We start from the raw sequence: 14,456 nt of genomic DNA on the forward strand, positions 1-14,456 counted from the left end.
AGTGCAGCGCTGCTGCTGATCGCAGCGCTGCACAGTGTAAATAGACGGCGTGATCGCCGTTTAACAGTCTCGCAAGCGGCAAAAGCCGCTCGGAGACTGAAGGCGGGGCGGAGCTCCGCCCCCCAAGCAGGAGATGCGCGCGCAGCCTGCACGCGATCTCCTGCAAAACAGAGCCCCAGGACTTTACCCAAATTGACGTCAGGCTGTCCTGGGGCTGCCGCCGCGGTCACGCCCATCGGCGTGATGCGGTCGGCAAGAGGTTAAAGATCACCTGAACTGATAAATGTAATAGAAGTTACAAGCTTTCCTTAGAAGAGGGAATAGACCCTCTTGGGCAGCACGGTGGCGTAGTGGTTAGTGCTCTCGCCTTGCAGTGCTGGGTCCCCGGTTCGCATCCCAGCCAGATCAACATCTGCAAGGAGTTTGTATGTTCTCCCCGTGTTTGTGTGGGTTTCCTCCAGGCACATCCCAAAAACATACAGATAAATTGGTTCCCCCTCCTAAAAATTGGCCCTAGACTACAATACATACACTACACAATACATACACTACAATACATACACTACATATGACTATGGTAGGGACTAGATTGTAAACTAAGGGCAGCACGGTGGCGTAGTGGTTAGCTCTCTTGCCTTGCAGCGCTGGGTCCCTGGTTCGAATCCCAGCCAGGGCACTATCTGCAAAGAGTTTGTATGCTCTCTCCGTGTCTGCGTGGGTTTCCTCCAGGTACTCCGGTTTCCTCCCACATTCCAAAAACATACGGATAAGTTAATTGGCTCCCCCTAAAATTGGCCCTAGACTACAGTATTTACACTACATAACATAGACATATGGCAATGGTAGGGATTAGATTGTGAGCTCCTTTGAGGGACAGTTAGTGACAAGACAATATATATATACATACACTGTACAGCACTGCGTAATATGTCGGCGCTATATAAATACTAAATAATAATAATAATAAACTCCTTTGAGGGACAATTAGTGACAAGACCATATATACTCTGTACAGCACTGTGGGAGATGTCAGGCTATATAAATACTAAATAATAATAATAGTCCATAGTCCTCCCCTATCCTCCTTGAACCCACCGGTCCAGTGCTGGAACACTCCAAACATAATTCGACAAGGGCTTGTCAAATATGTAAAGAAATGACACCAAGAGCCCAATATAGTGTACGAGGTGCTGGAAATATGGAAAATGTAAAGAGTTTCAAGATTATATACTTACAAACTAGCAGTGGCGTAGCTAGGGAGCTGTGGGCCCTGATGCAAGTTTTCCATTGGGGCCCCCCAAGCACTCTATACATAACAATTGATACGGCGCACCAAAATCTGCCAATGGCAACTACAGTGTCAGAGGTGCAAGAAGGGGATGAGGAACAGTTTGTTAATGATTACCACTATACAAAGCATTTATAGAAGTGATTATTATGAGCACAGGAACAATAGAGAGCTAATTCTGTGTTTGGGGGGTGGGCCCCCCGGGGCCCCTCTGGTCCAAGGGCCCCGATGCGGTCGCAACCTCTGCAACCTCTATTGCTACGCCCCTGCAAACTAGGGTTACCTCCAAGGCAACCACTGTGTAGGCAGGTGGGGAGATTATCCTGTTCCCACTCAGGGTTAAGAAGCCGCTCTTTGTAGATAGGAAAAAAGGGGGGATCCCCCCTCCACTCAGGGTGGATGCAAAATCAAGATGAAGACAGGCTTTAAAATTGTTAAAATTGCTTGGGAGGCAGTGGTGGACTTACCTCCTATAAACAGACATTAGAAGCTGTCAATTAATGAAACAAATGATTTATTGGCATACTCCACAATAGGTTGCAACGCGTTTTGCAGGTAATCTCCTGCTTCCTAAGGCACGGTTCACATAAGCGTTTTTTTCGCGGAGCCAGTCGTACTGATCCGGCCATCAGGATCAGGAAAAACTGTCAGTTTTTACAGCCAGTGTGTGTCAGAGGAACGGACCACGGAACCGTACAGCCGATTCCTTTGGCAAATGCAGATGTAAACCGGGCCTAATGCAATTAAAAGTAGGGGAGCATACAACTGTGAACAGAGGCATAACGGGGGTGGGTGGGAGGGGGGGAGGGGGGATGGGGGGGGGCATATGCATCAGATCCATATAATGTGCAACATAACTGATACTTCATTTTTCAAAATCTTCACAACCAGCTGATTAAAAGTTAAATATACATATATGTATAATTGTTACTGTGTCCATGGTAAGGGGTGTGGGGTGGAAATGTAAGATAGGCACCTCTACTAATAGGTATGGCCCAGTGTTAATAAATGACGTGTGTGCTGAGAGGGGGGGGGGGGGGAGGACTGGGGAAACTACCTAGTGCGCACTATAAGTGTGCATGGTAAGTGAGATGGTAGCAACTTATAGGTATTATAACAATTGTAGGTGCTCATAAATTGACATAGTGTAAACCAATACATCACGTAGTTTGTGCAATAAGTATATATACAAAAATAGGAGTAACATGAAATATTGCTGGGCTCAAAGAACCAAATGCAACAGCTGAGGGCACAAATGAAGAGGGAATGTATTAAACTGTCCATGTTTTGATTTCAGTGAATTCTATATAGTAATTAAAGAAAAACCTGTTCCAGGCATTTTCCATCTTTACTGCCTCTGACTGAAGCCAATCCTTAAGTCATTTCCTCCCTTACTCTTTTTTTCCTCCTAGATACTGCACTGTCATATCTAGCTTGCTTTGTAAACACATGTAAACTTAGCATAGATCGTATTTCAACAGCTTCTGCAGAGGAGTGAGGTGTATTTCGCATTTCAGCCCCCTGTCACACTAAAGTGCCCTCAGCCAGTCAGTGGGGAGCAGGAATGCGAGAGGGGAAATAACAAGCTTCCGTCTCCTCAGCAATGTACCCAATGGAGCCAGGCTGACTGAGATAAGATGTATTACAGCAAAAACATTTATGATTGTATTGGAATGCTTGCAATGCAGGGTCAGGTTGTAGACTGCATAATGAACACAGAACAGTGGGTAAATGGAATTAGATTTTATGGCTGACAATACAGCTTTAACACATAGTAATAATAATAAACACACTGGATACAAAGGAGCTAAGGCGAAGCAATGCTTTATTGAGAGAGATGAACACAGGTACAGGTGACAGGCCAACCCACATTTCCTCAAACCCCCCTAAGGATGTATATTTCCCTTCTTGCAGCTTATTTCTGATTATCACATAATATATGGCAGGATTAAGTAGAAAGCACAGTCGTTATGTGTATACAGCTTAAAGCGGAATATAACCCAGCATTTTAACTTTGCTCTAAAACATTATTTACAGCATATTATATGCAACCAGCATTTTTTTTACTAGACCAGCATTGGAAGGGTTACACACAGAGCTTTAAAGTTCCGTGGAGAGAAATGCAGATGCATCGGAAATTTAGATAGATAAATTTAAGTAAACACAATGTAGCAAGTGGTGAATTTGACTCACTCTCTGACTGTGCAGGAGCTTCCTGACACTGAGAGAGAGTGAGTCACATTCCTCACTTGTTACATTGTGTTTACTTAAATGTATCTATCTAAACTTCCGATGCGTCGGCATTTCTCTCCATGGAACTTTAAAGCTCTGTGTGTAACCCTTCCAATGCTGGTCTAGTAAAAAAAAATGCTGGTTGCATATAATATGCTGTAAATAATGTTTTAGAGCAAAGTTAAAATGCTGGGTTATATTCCGCTTTAATATAACATTGCACAATATTTATGATTATATTATAAGTCATATAGTTGTATGCTTAGTTACAGCTGGCTTTTCTTACATATTTGCACTGTACATTCCATCCATTTAATGACCTCAATTCCCTAAGCTTATCCCCTGTCTTTAATAACGTTTCTAGAGTTATCACCATGGTGATAAGGCATGTAGTATTCAGAAAACATTTTACCTCAGGCAAACCTAAAGTTAACTCTTCTGTCTTTAAGTTAACTCTTCAATCCTTAAAATAACTCTAGAATTCTAAAGTTAAAGACAGGCTGTTAATTAACTGAGCGTGAAAATAACTACAGAGGAGGTAACTTAACTACAGAGGAGGTAACTTAACTACAGAGGAGGTAACTTAAGGAATGGAGAGATAAGATAACTCTCTCACTACGTGGTGGCAAGTTTACTTTTGCCTTTATTATCTCCAGCATGATCTTAGTGAATTGAGGCCAATGTTGTTAACCCCTGCACGCACAATATCTATTTTATGTAAGTTACAGCCCGATGTTCTTGTGTTATCACTGCTGCATACTTCAATTCATCTTCTCTTCAAATTCATTTGTCTCGCTGGAGACTTTTTTGCCATCCACGTAATCTTCAATGATGGTCTTCACCTTTCTGGTCTTGGTGGGATCTAAAATACGTAAAGAGATAGAACTGTGAAGGAACGGTCAACGTCTGTTTCTAACAGTTATTTGCAATACACATGTCGCTTGCATTAAAAAAGGACACCGTGAAAAAACGGGCCCGGCTGGATAATGAAATGGCGCCGGTGGATAACGAAATCTGATGACGATAAACATCGTTGTCAAACTTGGTTAACAATAAATAAACGTTAAAACATACAGGAAATAATAACAAAAATATATTAACGTTAAAAATCGTTACGTAATTCAACAATACAGCTTAGCCCACCCTTACCTTCACACAGAACCCTCCACTGGTGGTACCTAAAACGAACCACTCCCCTGGTGGCACCTAACCTTAACCACCCCATGGTGGTGCCTAACCCTAATCCACGTCCAGGATATTCAATTAGAATTTTCTAGCCCTTTCTGTGTGTGCTAAAGTATAATGATGCTAACAGTTAGTGTACAAGTGTACATAAAGTTATAGGACTGTCAGTTGCCATAGGGACCAGTCACACTGCATCCTTTTTGTTGTAACAGAGCCTGGATCCTTTGTTCTTGGCTGACCCAACACAACTCAAAAAGTAGTTTACCTTTTTTGGAGTCGACTGATGATGTCTCGGATTTGGTTGTTTGCACAGTGATAGTCCTGGTAATATAAAAAAATATTTAATATAACTTGCACAGATAAACTCACATATCAGCTTTTTTTAACCACGTGTGTTGTGTATCATTGTGTATACTGACCAGAAAGGATTATTCTCCTTAAAGTGGGATAAAACTCTGACATAACATTCAACAAAAATGTGTTACTTTTCATTACCCACACAGTTGCCATATTTGCGTTTGTGCACAAGTAATATTGTCTGTTTACAAATTACAAGTTCCCAAAATACAGTTCAACAATTTTGAAAGCGTCCATTGGATTTTATTCATAGCTGCTGCATTTATATATTAACCACTTCACCACTGAGGGGTTTTACCCCCTGAGCACCAGAGCAATTTTCACCTTTCAGCGCTCCTTCCATTCATTCGTCTATAACTTTATTATTACTTATCGCAATGAAATGAACTATATCTTGTTTTTTTCGCCACCAATTAGGCTTTCTTTAGGTGGGACATTATGCCGAGAAATATTTTTTTCTAAATGTGTTTTAATGGGAAAATAGGAAAAATGTGGGGAAAAAAATAATTATTTTTCAGTTTTCGGCCATTATAGTTTTTAAATAATGCATGCTACTTTAATTAAAACCCATGAAACGTATTTGCCCTTTTGTCCCGGTTATAAAACCATTTAAATTATGTCCCTATCACAATGTTTGGCGCCAATATTTTATTTGGAAATAAAGGTGCATTTTTTTCAGTTTTGCGTCCATCCCTAATTACAAGCCCATAGTTTATAAAGTAACAGTGTTATACCCTCTTGACATAAATATTTAAAAAGTTCAGTCCCTAAGGTAACTATTTATGTATTTTTTTTAATTGTAAATTTTTTAATTTTTTTTTAATTACAAAAAAAAAAAATGGGGAGTGTGGGAGGTAATGAGTTAATTTTATGTGTAAAAGTCATTTATTTGTATGTGAAAAATGTGTAGGGTGTAGTTTACTATTTGGCCACAAGATGGCCACAGTAACTTTTTGTTTTAATGCGACCTCCAAGCTTCCTTCCGGAAGCTTGGAGGAAGAATAAGGAGGCTGGACACGTGAGTTTTTTCTCACAATGATCGCGCTGCCCATAGGAGAGCAGCTGATCATTGCGGGGCTTAGATCAACGAACGGGAATGGATTTTCCCGTTCATTGATCTCTGGGCGAGCGGGCGGCGGCGTGTTTACTAGCGGCGGGCGGCGTGTTTACGAGCGGGAGCGCGGGCAGCGTCGGGAACGCGGAAAGTACGTGTTTCTCCGTCCCTGGTTTTTAAAGGATGGAAAAAGGGGCGGAGAAATACGTACGCGCGGGGGTAAAGTGGTTAAAATCTATCTAGTGATCGTTTCTCACCTCGCTCTACTTCTCAGCTCAGTGCAGCTCAGTTTCAGCTGGCTGCTGGCTATATACTAACTGTAGCAACAGAGAGAGGAATGTTAATAAAATATTATGTTGCCACCTCTTTTGACGTGGCCAGAAACTTATGGAGCTTTCCACCGAAGAACGGAAGTGCTGTGTTTAACTGTTTGAATGCTGTTCTGCTACACTTTTTTGTGGTACTAGATTTTGTGTTGTTATCTTTTAGAACAAAGAGGACATGCTGAGTTTCATATCACTTTAATTAAAATCGATTTAAATAGCTTAAAGAAAACCTGTACTGAAAATAAAATTCAAAATAGGCATACACAAGTCATACTTACCTTCCATGTAGTCTACTCCTCAGTGTCTTTCTCCTGTCCTGCGTCCTATTTGTTCACTATGATCAAGGGAATTTTCCGTCCTCCATTTTGAAAATAGCCATTACCCATAACAGCTTTCTGGTCAGCACACAGTTAAACTGTAACATCGCCCACTTGAGCCATAGGGAAACATGGACATTGCCTGGTACATCCGTTTTCCTCTCAGCTATAACTGACAGCAACTGATATTTTACTGACAGCAACTGATATATTTCAGATCTGACAAAATATTGTCAGAACTGGAAGGGATTATTGTCAGAAGAAAATGGTGAGCTTCTGAGAGGAACTGACGGCGAGGTAACTCTGTAATTTTTATTTGAAGTTACCTCATGTGTTTATTTTAAATATTTTTACTCAGTACAGGTTCTCTTTAAGCTGAGAGTAGCTAACCCCCGTCATCAGCAGTTTTAGATTTTTTTAGGCATTGACCAGGAATCCTCATCCCTCTTAGAGTGTCTCAGACTGATGAGAAAATTCTTAAAGGGGAACTGAAGAGAGAGGTATATGGAAGCTGCCATGTTTATTTCCTTTTTAGCAATGCCAGTTTCCTGGCAGCCCTGCTGATCCTCTGCTAATACTATTAGCCATAGCCCCTGAACAAGCATGCAGCAGATCAGGTGTTTCAGACTTTAAAGTTAGATCTGACAAGACTAGCTGCATACTTGTTTCTGGTGTTATTCAGATACTATTGCAGAGAAATAGACCAGCAGGGCTGCCAGGCAACTGGTATTGATTAAAAGGAAATAAATATGGCAGCCTCTGTATACCTCTTACTTCAGTTCCCCTTTAACCATTTCAGCCCGTGGGGATTTTTCACCTTATGCATCGGAGCATTCTTCACCTCCCATTCATTCGCTAATAACTTTATCACTACTTATCACAATTTATCGATCTATATCTTGTTTTTTCCGCCACTAATAGGGCTGTCTGTGAGTGGTACATTTTGCTAAGAGCAACTTTACTGTAAATGCATTTTAACAGGATTAATAAGAAAAAAATGGAAACAATTCATTATTTCTCAGATTTTGGCCATTACAGCTTTAAAAGAATCCACGCCACCATAATTAAAACCTATGTATTTTATTTGCCCATATGCCTCGGTTATTATACCATTTAAATTTTGTCCCTATCACAATGTATGGCGCCAATATTTTATTTGGAAATAAAGGTGCATTGTTTCCGTTTTGCGCCCATCACTATTTACAAGCTTATAATTTTAAAAAAATGTTGTAGTATACCCCCTTCAAATGCATATTTAAAAAGTTCAGACCCTTAGGTAACTATTTGTCTTTTTTTTTTTAATTGTAATTTTTTTTTTATTAAAAAATTTATTTGGGGAATATTTTGGTTTGGGACATAAACAGCAAATTTTTAATGTTGCTACATGTGTAAATTGTAGTGTAAAAAATGTGTACCTGTAGTTTTACTATTTGGCCACAAGATGGCCACCTTCATTTTTGTTTTCCCTCCTTGTACTTCTCGCTAAGCGGAAGTACAAGTAGCGGACGTACAAGGGGGATGCTGAAATTTTTCCGGGCAAAAGAGCCGAAGCCTCACGGGTGAGCACTTCGGTTTTTCTGCGGGGGACAGGGATCGGTGATCGGGAAGCATGTTCCCTTTCAATGATCCCAGGGTTACCGGGGGACACTGTGGGGACACGGGGATCAAGCGCAGGAGCGCGCAGGAGCGGGGGAGCGCAGCAGAGCAGCCGCCCGGATGTGAGCTTCACGTCTGGGCGGCTGAAGTGGTTAATATAATTATGGTGAACAGTAGAAATTATTAGCATGCAGTTCAGGTACAGAACTTAGTAAGCTCAAAATAAATTTGGTAGCTGTGCTTACCTATCTGTTTGCCTAGCTATGCACCTATCCATACAGATTTAGAGGAACTTTAACCCAGGGTACTTCAACCTACCAATCAGTAGCTCATACCCTCTTTGCCACGGGAAATCTTTATCTTTTCTCAAATAGATCATCAGGGGGGTCTGTGTGGCAGATATTGTGATAAAACCCCTCCCACAGTGTGATGTCATGACCATGGTCCTAACAGTTTCCTGTCTGTGAACCTTCTTGCATTGTGTAAGATCACGGCAGCCAGCTGCCAAGAAAGCAGTATCTCTCTCTGTATGTACATATATACAGTATATAAATTCAACTTTTAGCCTATCACATTTTAGTGGGTGTGCTTATAGATAAGGTCATAGGTCAATGTTTTTTTTTTTCATGTCTGCCAGCAATACAGATGATGACCTGCATGTGCCTGGTGGATCAAACAACATGAATGTATTACATGGAAAGTATCAATCATTTACTGATCTATCTTCTATTTTTTAACTTCTCACTTTGCAATGTCTTCTTCCTTTCTGACTGTTTCTTTAACCACTTCCACACCATGACATTTTATGCTGATCTGTGCAGCGTGGGCTCTCCAGCCCACAGCACAGATCAGCTAGCAGCCAGGGCGATCAGACTTCCCCCCTTTTTTCCCCACTAGGGGGATGTCCTGCTGGGGGGGTCTGATCGCCGCCGGCTGCTTGCGCTTGCGGGGGGGGCTCTTCAAAGCCCCCCTCCGCAGCGCTTCCTGGCCTCCTTCCCCTTCCCTCCCTCTCCCTCCCCCTGTGAGCGGCGCAGGGCGGATTTCCGTCCTGCGCCTGATGGGATAGGCTTTAGCCTATCAGATGCCGGTGATCCCCGGCCAATCAGAGGCCGGGGATCGCCGATCTCCTCTACGGCGCTGCTGCGCAGCAGCGCCGTATACATGTAAACACCGGGGAAGATCTTCCCCGTGTGTTTACATTTACCCTGCGAGCCGCCGATTGGCTCGCAGGGTGTTCACGGAGACACCCTCCGTGAGCTGACATGGAACGGCCGCTCATACGAGCGGCCGTTTCCATGGTATACACTTCTGGATTCAGGGGCGTGTATATACGCTCCGAGAATCCGGAAGTGGTTAATGTGTTAAAGCTCCAGAAAGCAGCAGCCAAATCCATTGGAGCTCAGATAAGCTCTTTTGCATGGATAACAACTGAAGTTTCTTAACTCTTCCTGTACTGAAAACCATATCTGTACTGCTAATGTTCTATTTCTTAGCTGTACTACACATACTAAATGATTATATTATAAGTTTATTTTCACTTCAGATTCCCTTTAAAGGACACCTGAAGTGAGAGGGATATGGAGAATGTCTTTCAAGAAAACCTGTAACGAAAAAAAAAAGCTCCCCTGGGGGTACTCATCTTGGGTGGGGGAAGCCTCCGGATCCTATTGAGGCTTCCCCGTCCTCCTCGGTCCCACGGCGGCGGAGATAAATCTCCCCGAACAGCGTAAATATTTACCTTCCCGGCTCCAGCGCAGGCGCAGTATGGGCTCTCCGCTCGGAGATAGGCGAAAATAGCCGATCGCTGTCGGGCCGCTCTACTGCGCAGGCGCAAGTCTCCTGCACAGTAGAGCGGACCCGACAGAGATTGGCTATTTCCGCCTATCTCCGCGCTGAGAGCGGCAACAGTGCCCCCGCTGGAGCCAGGAAAGGTAAATAAATCAGCGCTTGTCAGGCTTGTCGAGGGAGGATTCCGGAACACTTTGGGGGAGCCAGCGCAGGACTGCCTGCAGCTACAGGGGTGGGGGAAGCCTCATTGGGACCCGGAGGCTTCCCCCTCCCGAGGTGAGTACTACCCAGGGGAACCTTTTTTTGTTACAGGTTCTCTTTAAGGTGTCTTTTAAGATATCAAACATATGGTACAGATATTTTTTTTTTTGCTTTAACAAACCGATGCTTGGTTGAGTTAGACAATGGCACAAGGTGCAGCGATGCTTGTTTGTGGCCTAGGAACATGTGAAATGCAATGTATTCTTACAATAAGAGTGTAATATTGAACAAGTGAAAACAGCATTTGACATTAGGTTACATACTTTGAAATAATTAACATTTTTTTTTTTTTTTTTTGCTGTGCCCTTGTATGACCACATTCACTGTTTGCAGTACAGTACTACATGCATTGCATATTTCTTGTCTGTTAAGCACTAAGAAATTGTGATCCTGGTCTTCTGCAATCCTAGCAATGCTCTAAAGGAAGACCTGTTTACGTTGCAGAAGTAGTTGCTTTTGTTGCCTAAGAACAGTTTTAAGTTGTTCTTTTTTTTTTTTTTTTTAGCAATAAATTAATTTGACCCCCTTACATAATTTTCCCTTTAATTTGAGTGACCACAGTTAATGTGGGCTATTTGAGAACACTTTCCATCAGTGGCGTCACTAGGGGGGTGCGGTAGGTGCCTACCGCACAAGGTGTCACCCTTAGGGGAGGTGACACTCAGCTCTAAGCTAAGAGAGAGTGGAGTAAGGCTATGTAAATACAGACCAGGCATGATTTACTTCTCCCTCTTGCTCTTCCGGTTGCTCTGTATTGAGCTGATAACAGAAATCAGAAGCCACCAAGGCCACATTGTGATCATCTTAACACCCCCCTATAACAAGCAATGTTTCTACTTGGTGAGGTTGGAGGTTTATGGGCTAAGATTGGGTGACACTAAGAGTTTCCACATTGGGTGACACCAACACAAGTGACTCCTCTGCTTCCCATCTCTCCTTACCCTATTTCACCCTCCAGCAGACGTCTGTAGGTCTCGATCTCCATCTCCAATCTGGTCTTGATGTCCAGAAGCCTTGCATATTCTGCCTTCTGTCTCTCCATGTCTGACCTGAGTTGTTGCAGCTGTTCTTCAATGCTGGTGATCTGGATTTGTAACTGGCTCAACTGTAGGCAGTACCGACCTTCTGTTTCTCCTAGCGTTTGCTCCAGAGAAGCTTTCTAGGGTCGAGGAACATGAAAAATAAATATTACTTTTATGCAGATAATTTCAATATGGTTATTTGAATGCCACTGTACATGCTTTATTATTGTACATGTGCGTTTATATTAAGAATATTCACTGATACTATATAACTGCTTGACTGAGCACATGAATGTAACTACAGGGGAGTCCAGAGCTGTAGGGCGGCCCCAACCACTACTTCACTCCCTCTGATAAAGGAGTCCATCGTTCAGATGGGGTGTTTTGTGGCTACACTTGTTATGGTTGTGAAGACCATGATGGCCACACACACGACCCTTGCAAGATGGGCCCTCAGGCTGTGAGGGTGACAAGGGTAAGCAGGGAAAAGGAACATGGGGGAGCTCCATCAAAGTTTTTCTGTGGGGCCTCATGATTTATAGAAACCTGTTTTGGGAGTGTAGCGACCCAGATGTGGGGAAAACATTTGAACTCCATCTGTGTGTTTGACCTTGATGTTTGGTCTACAACTAGAAGAAGCTACTAGGAAAAGGGATCATTCCAAATGGAACTCTCACAGTTTTCCGCCCAAGACAATCTTCTTGCATCATAGTTTGACAACCCCAATAAACTTCCAAAGCTGTTTTCAATATCTAGAGAAAGTCCATAGTATCTACTATGGAGATGTATTGAGCTATTTTGTCCGCTGCTCTACACAGAACATTTGTAACAACATTAGCCTGTCTTGTGGGAATATGATGAAGCTTGTAAGGATAAGGTCAACTACTGTGGTGAGAGGAGGGTCAGAGTTAAACTATTTGCTACCAAATGTAAAATTTCTGGTGCTTCCTCCCTCTCCTTTGTGCTGCCACCCATTCAGTCTATAGCAGCCCCTTCTTCTCCGCAGCCTCCCCATGTGTAGAATCAGCTCCTCCCATAATGTGATGCCCCCTTTCCTGTGTGCAACCTCCATGTTCAGCCTCTCTTTTCTATGTGCAGCTGTCTCTATTTTCAGTGCTCAACCTTTAAGCAGCAGGTCCTATATAAGGCAGAAGTCCGGCTGTGATGCCAAGGGAACATCTTTCATTTTGAGTGAAGTATTGAAGATGAAGTAAAACCTGGACAGTAACAATTTAAAGTTATATGAAGAATAACTATTAAAAAAAAGTGTTAAACTTACCATGCTGAGCTGAGCCTGTAGTTCAATCTCCAGATTTTGCAATGTGCGCTTGAGTTCTGAGACCTCAGTGCGGCTACTTTGGACTTCATGGACACCAACAGAAATTTCCTTTTTCAACTCGTTGCTCTGAAATGGCAAAAAAAGAAAAAATAGGCTTTTTACAGACGTGCCCACTTAGGTTGCCTCTAGGCATCACGAATGCTAAGCAATAAGGTAAGAGATGCATGGAGTCAGGGGGTGAAATGGGAAGGGGGGTCAGCTTCTGCAACTGCAAGGGGACCCAGAGGTGTGTGTACGGGTTAGGGGGGGCAACAAATTACCTTCCCTGTTTTTGGGGCTTCACCTGTTATGGGTATGAAAATTCTGGTGGTCGCACTTGTCACCAAGAAGAGGCAAAGGAGGGGTTGTGACCATTAAGAGGCCTCATCAACATTTTGCCAAGGACCCCATGAAGGATTTGTAGTTATGCCCCTGCCAGGAATGTGACGACTAACCTTCTTGAGGTACCATTCTTCAGCATCTTTGCGGTTCTTTTCTGCCAGAAGTTCATATTCGGTTCTCATCTCATTCAGGTATCTGGTTAGGTCCACACCTGGAGCAGCATCCATCTCAACACTTACATGGCCGGTTCCACCCTTGAGGGCATTCATCTCCTGTACCAATGAAACAAAGATGTTTACTACCAGATGGAACAAATAATTTTTTTAGTGTGTTATAAAATGTATCCATGTATAATTCTTGTAAAAAAAAAATACCCAGGACGAAAACGTGATTGTTCACAAATGTTTTATCTATCACCTGTCCATTGGCCATTAATGCATAGAGAAGTCAATGGAGAAGGGAAGGAGAAGACTTCTCATAGTGCTTGAGGTAGGTAGCACAATATTAATCAACCAATAAAGCATCCAGTAGGACCAATCCCACTTTTTTCAAGTTACCTCCTGATGGTTCTTCTTCAGGAAAGCCAGCTCCTCAGTCAGTGACTCAAGTTGTAGCTCAAGGTCAGACCTGGCAAGTGTGAGTTCATCCAAGACACGTCGTAGGCCGTTGATGTCACCTTCTACACTTTGGCGGAGAGCCAGTTCATTTTCATACCTGACACAGACGTAGGTATATTAGTGATAAAGCAACAACTATCTTATATTTATATCATATATTTATAATGTATAGTATATGGCTTGCTTCTGTTTGGGTGGCTTGCTTTTAGCTACAACCTAACCTTGAGCAAGGGCTGGACTTCCAAACTGCCTGACCTTTAGCAGGGGCTGGACTTCCCAATCACCTGACCGTAAGTAGAGGCCACACTTCCTTATTGCCTGTTCTAGAGCAGGGGCTGGAACTCCTAAATGCCTGGCCAAGAGAACAGGCCAGACTTCCTCATGGCCTGGCCTTCAGCAGGAAGCTGGACTTTGTAATTGTCTGCGCATCACTGGGACCTTCTCTGGGTTTTGGCTACATTATAACCTTAGTTCAGCAAATCTGATGTTCCTACATGCTTTAAAGAGACACTGAAGCGAAAAAAAATATATATGATATAATGAATTGGTTGTGTACTATGAATAATTACTAGAAGATTAGCAGCAAAGAAAATATTCTCATATTTTTATTTTCAGGTATATAGTGTTTTTTCTAACATTGCATCATTCTATAATATGTGCAGATTACACAACACTCAGCATTCAAAATGATTCTTTCAGAGCAGTCTGTGAACTAATGACCTCTCCTCTGCCAGAGAAAAAAGAAAATAGTTA

The 14,456-nt window shown here is 42.6% G+C and overlaps 1 protein-coding gene across 1 annotated transcript in view; it reads right to left on the minus strand.

The window, feature by feature from the left end:
* Positions 1–3,683: 3,683 nt before the first annotated feature.
* The window catches only part of LOC137540777 (keratin, type I cytoskeletal 12-like), a 174,687-nt gene continuing 163,914 nt past the window's right edge, over positions 3,684–14,456 (minus strand). The window contains exons 2-7 of the mRNA XM_068261929.1: positions 13,644–13,800; positions 13,200–13,358; positions 12,706–12,831; positions 11,346–11,563; positions 4,971–5,026; positions 3,684–4,382 (exon numbers count right to left, since the gene is read on the minus strand). Coding sequence (XP_068118030.1) covers positions 4,282–4,382; positions 4,971–5,026; positions 11,346–11,563; positions 12,706–12,831; positions 13,200–13,358; positions 13,644–13,800 — 817 coding nt within the window. The 3' untranslated portion in view covers positions 3,684–4,281. The remainder of the gene's footprint in view (positions 4,383–4,970; positions 5,027–11,345; positions 11,564–12,705; positions 12,832–13,199; positions 13,359–13,643; positions 13,801–14,456) is intronic.

This window comes from Hyperolius riggenbachi, chromosome 12, assembly GCF_040937935.1.
Source record: "Hyperolius riggenbachi isolate aHypRig1 chromosome 12, aHypRig1.pri, whole genome shotgun sequence".
NCBI lineage: Eukaryota > Metazoa > Chordata > Amphibia > Anura > Hyperoliidae > Hyperolius > Hyperolius riggenbachi.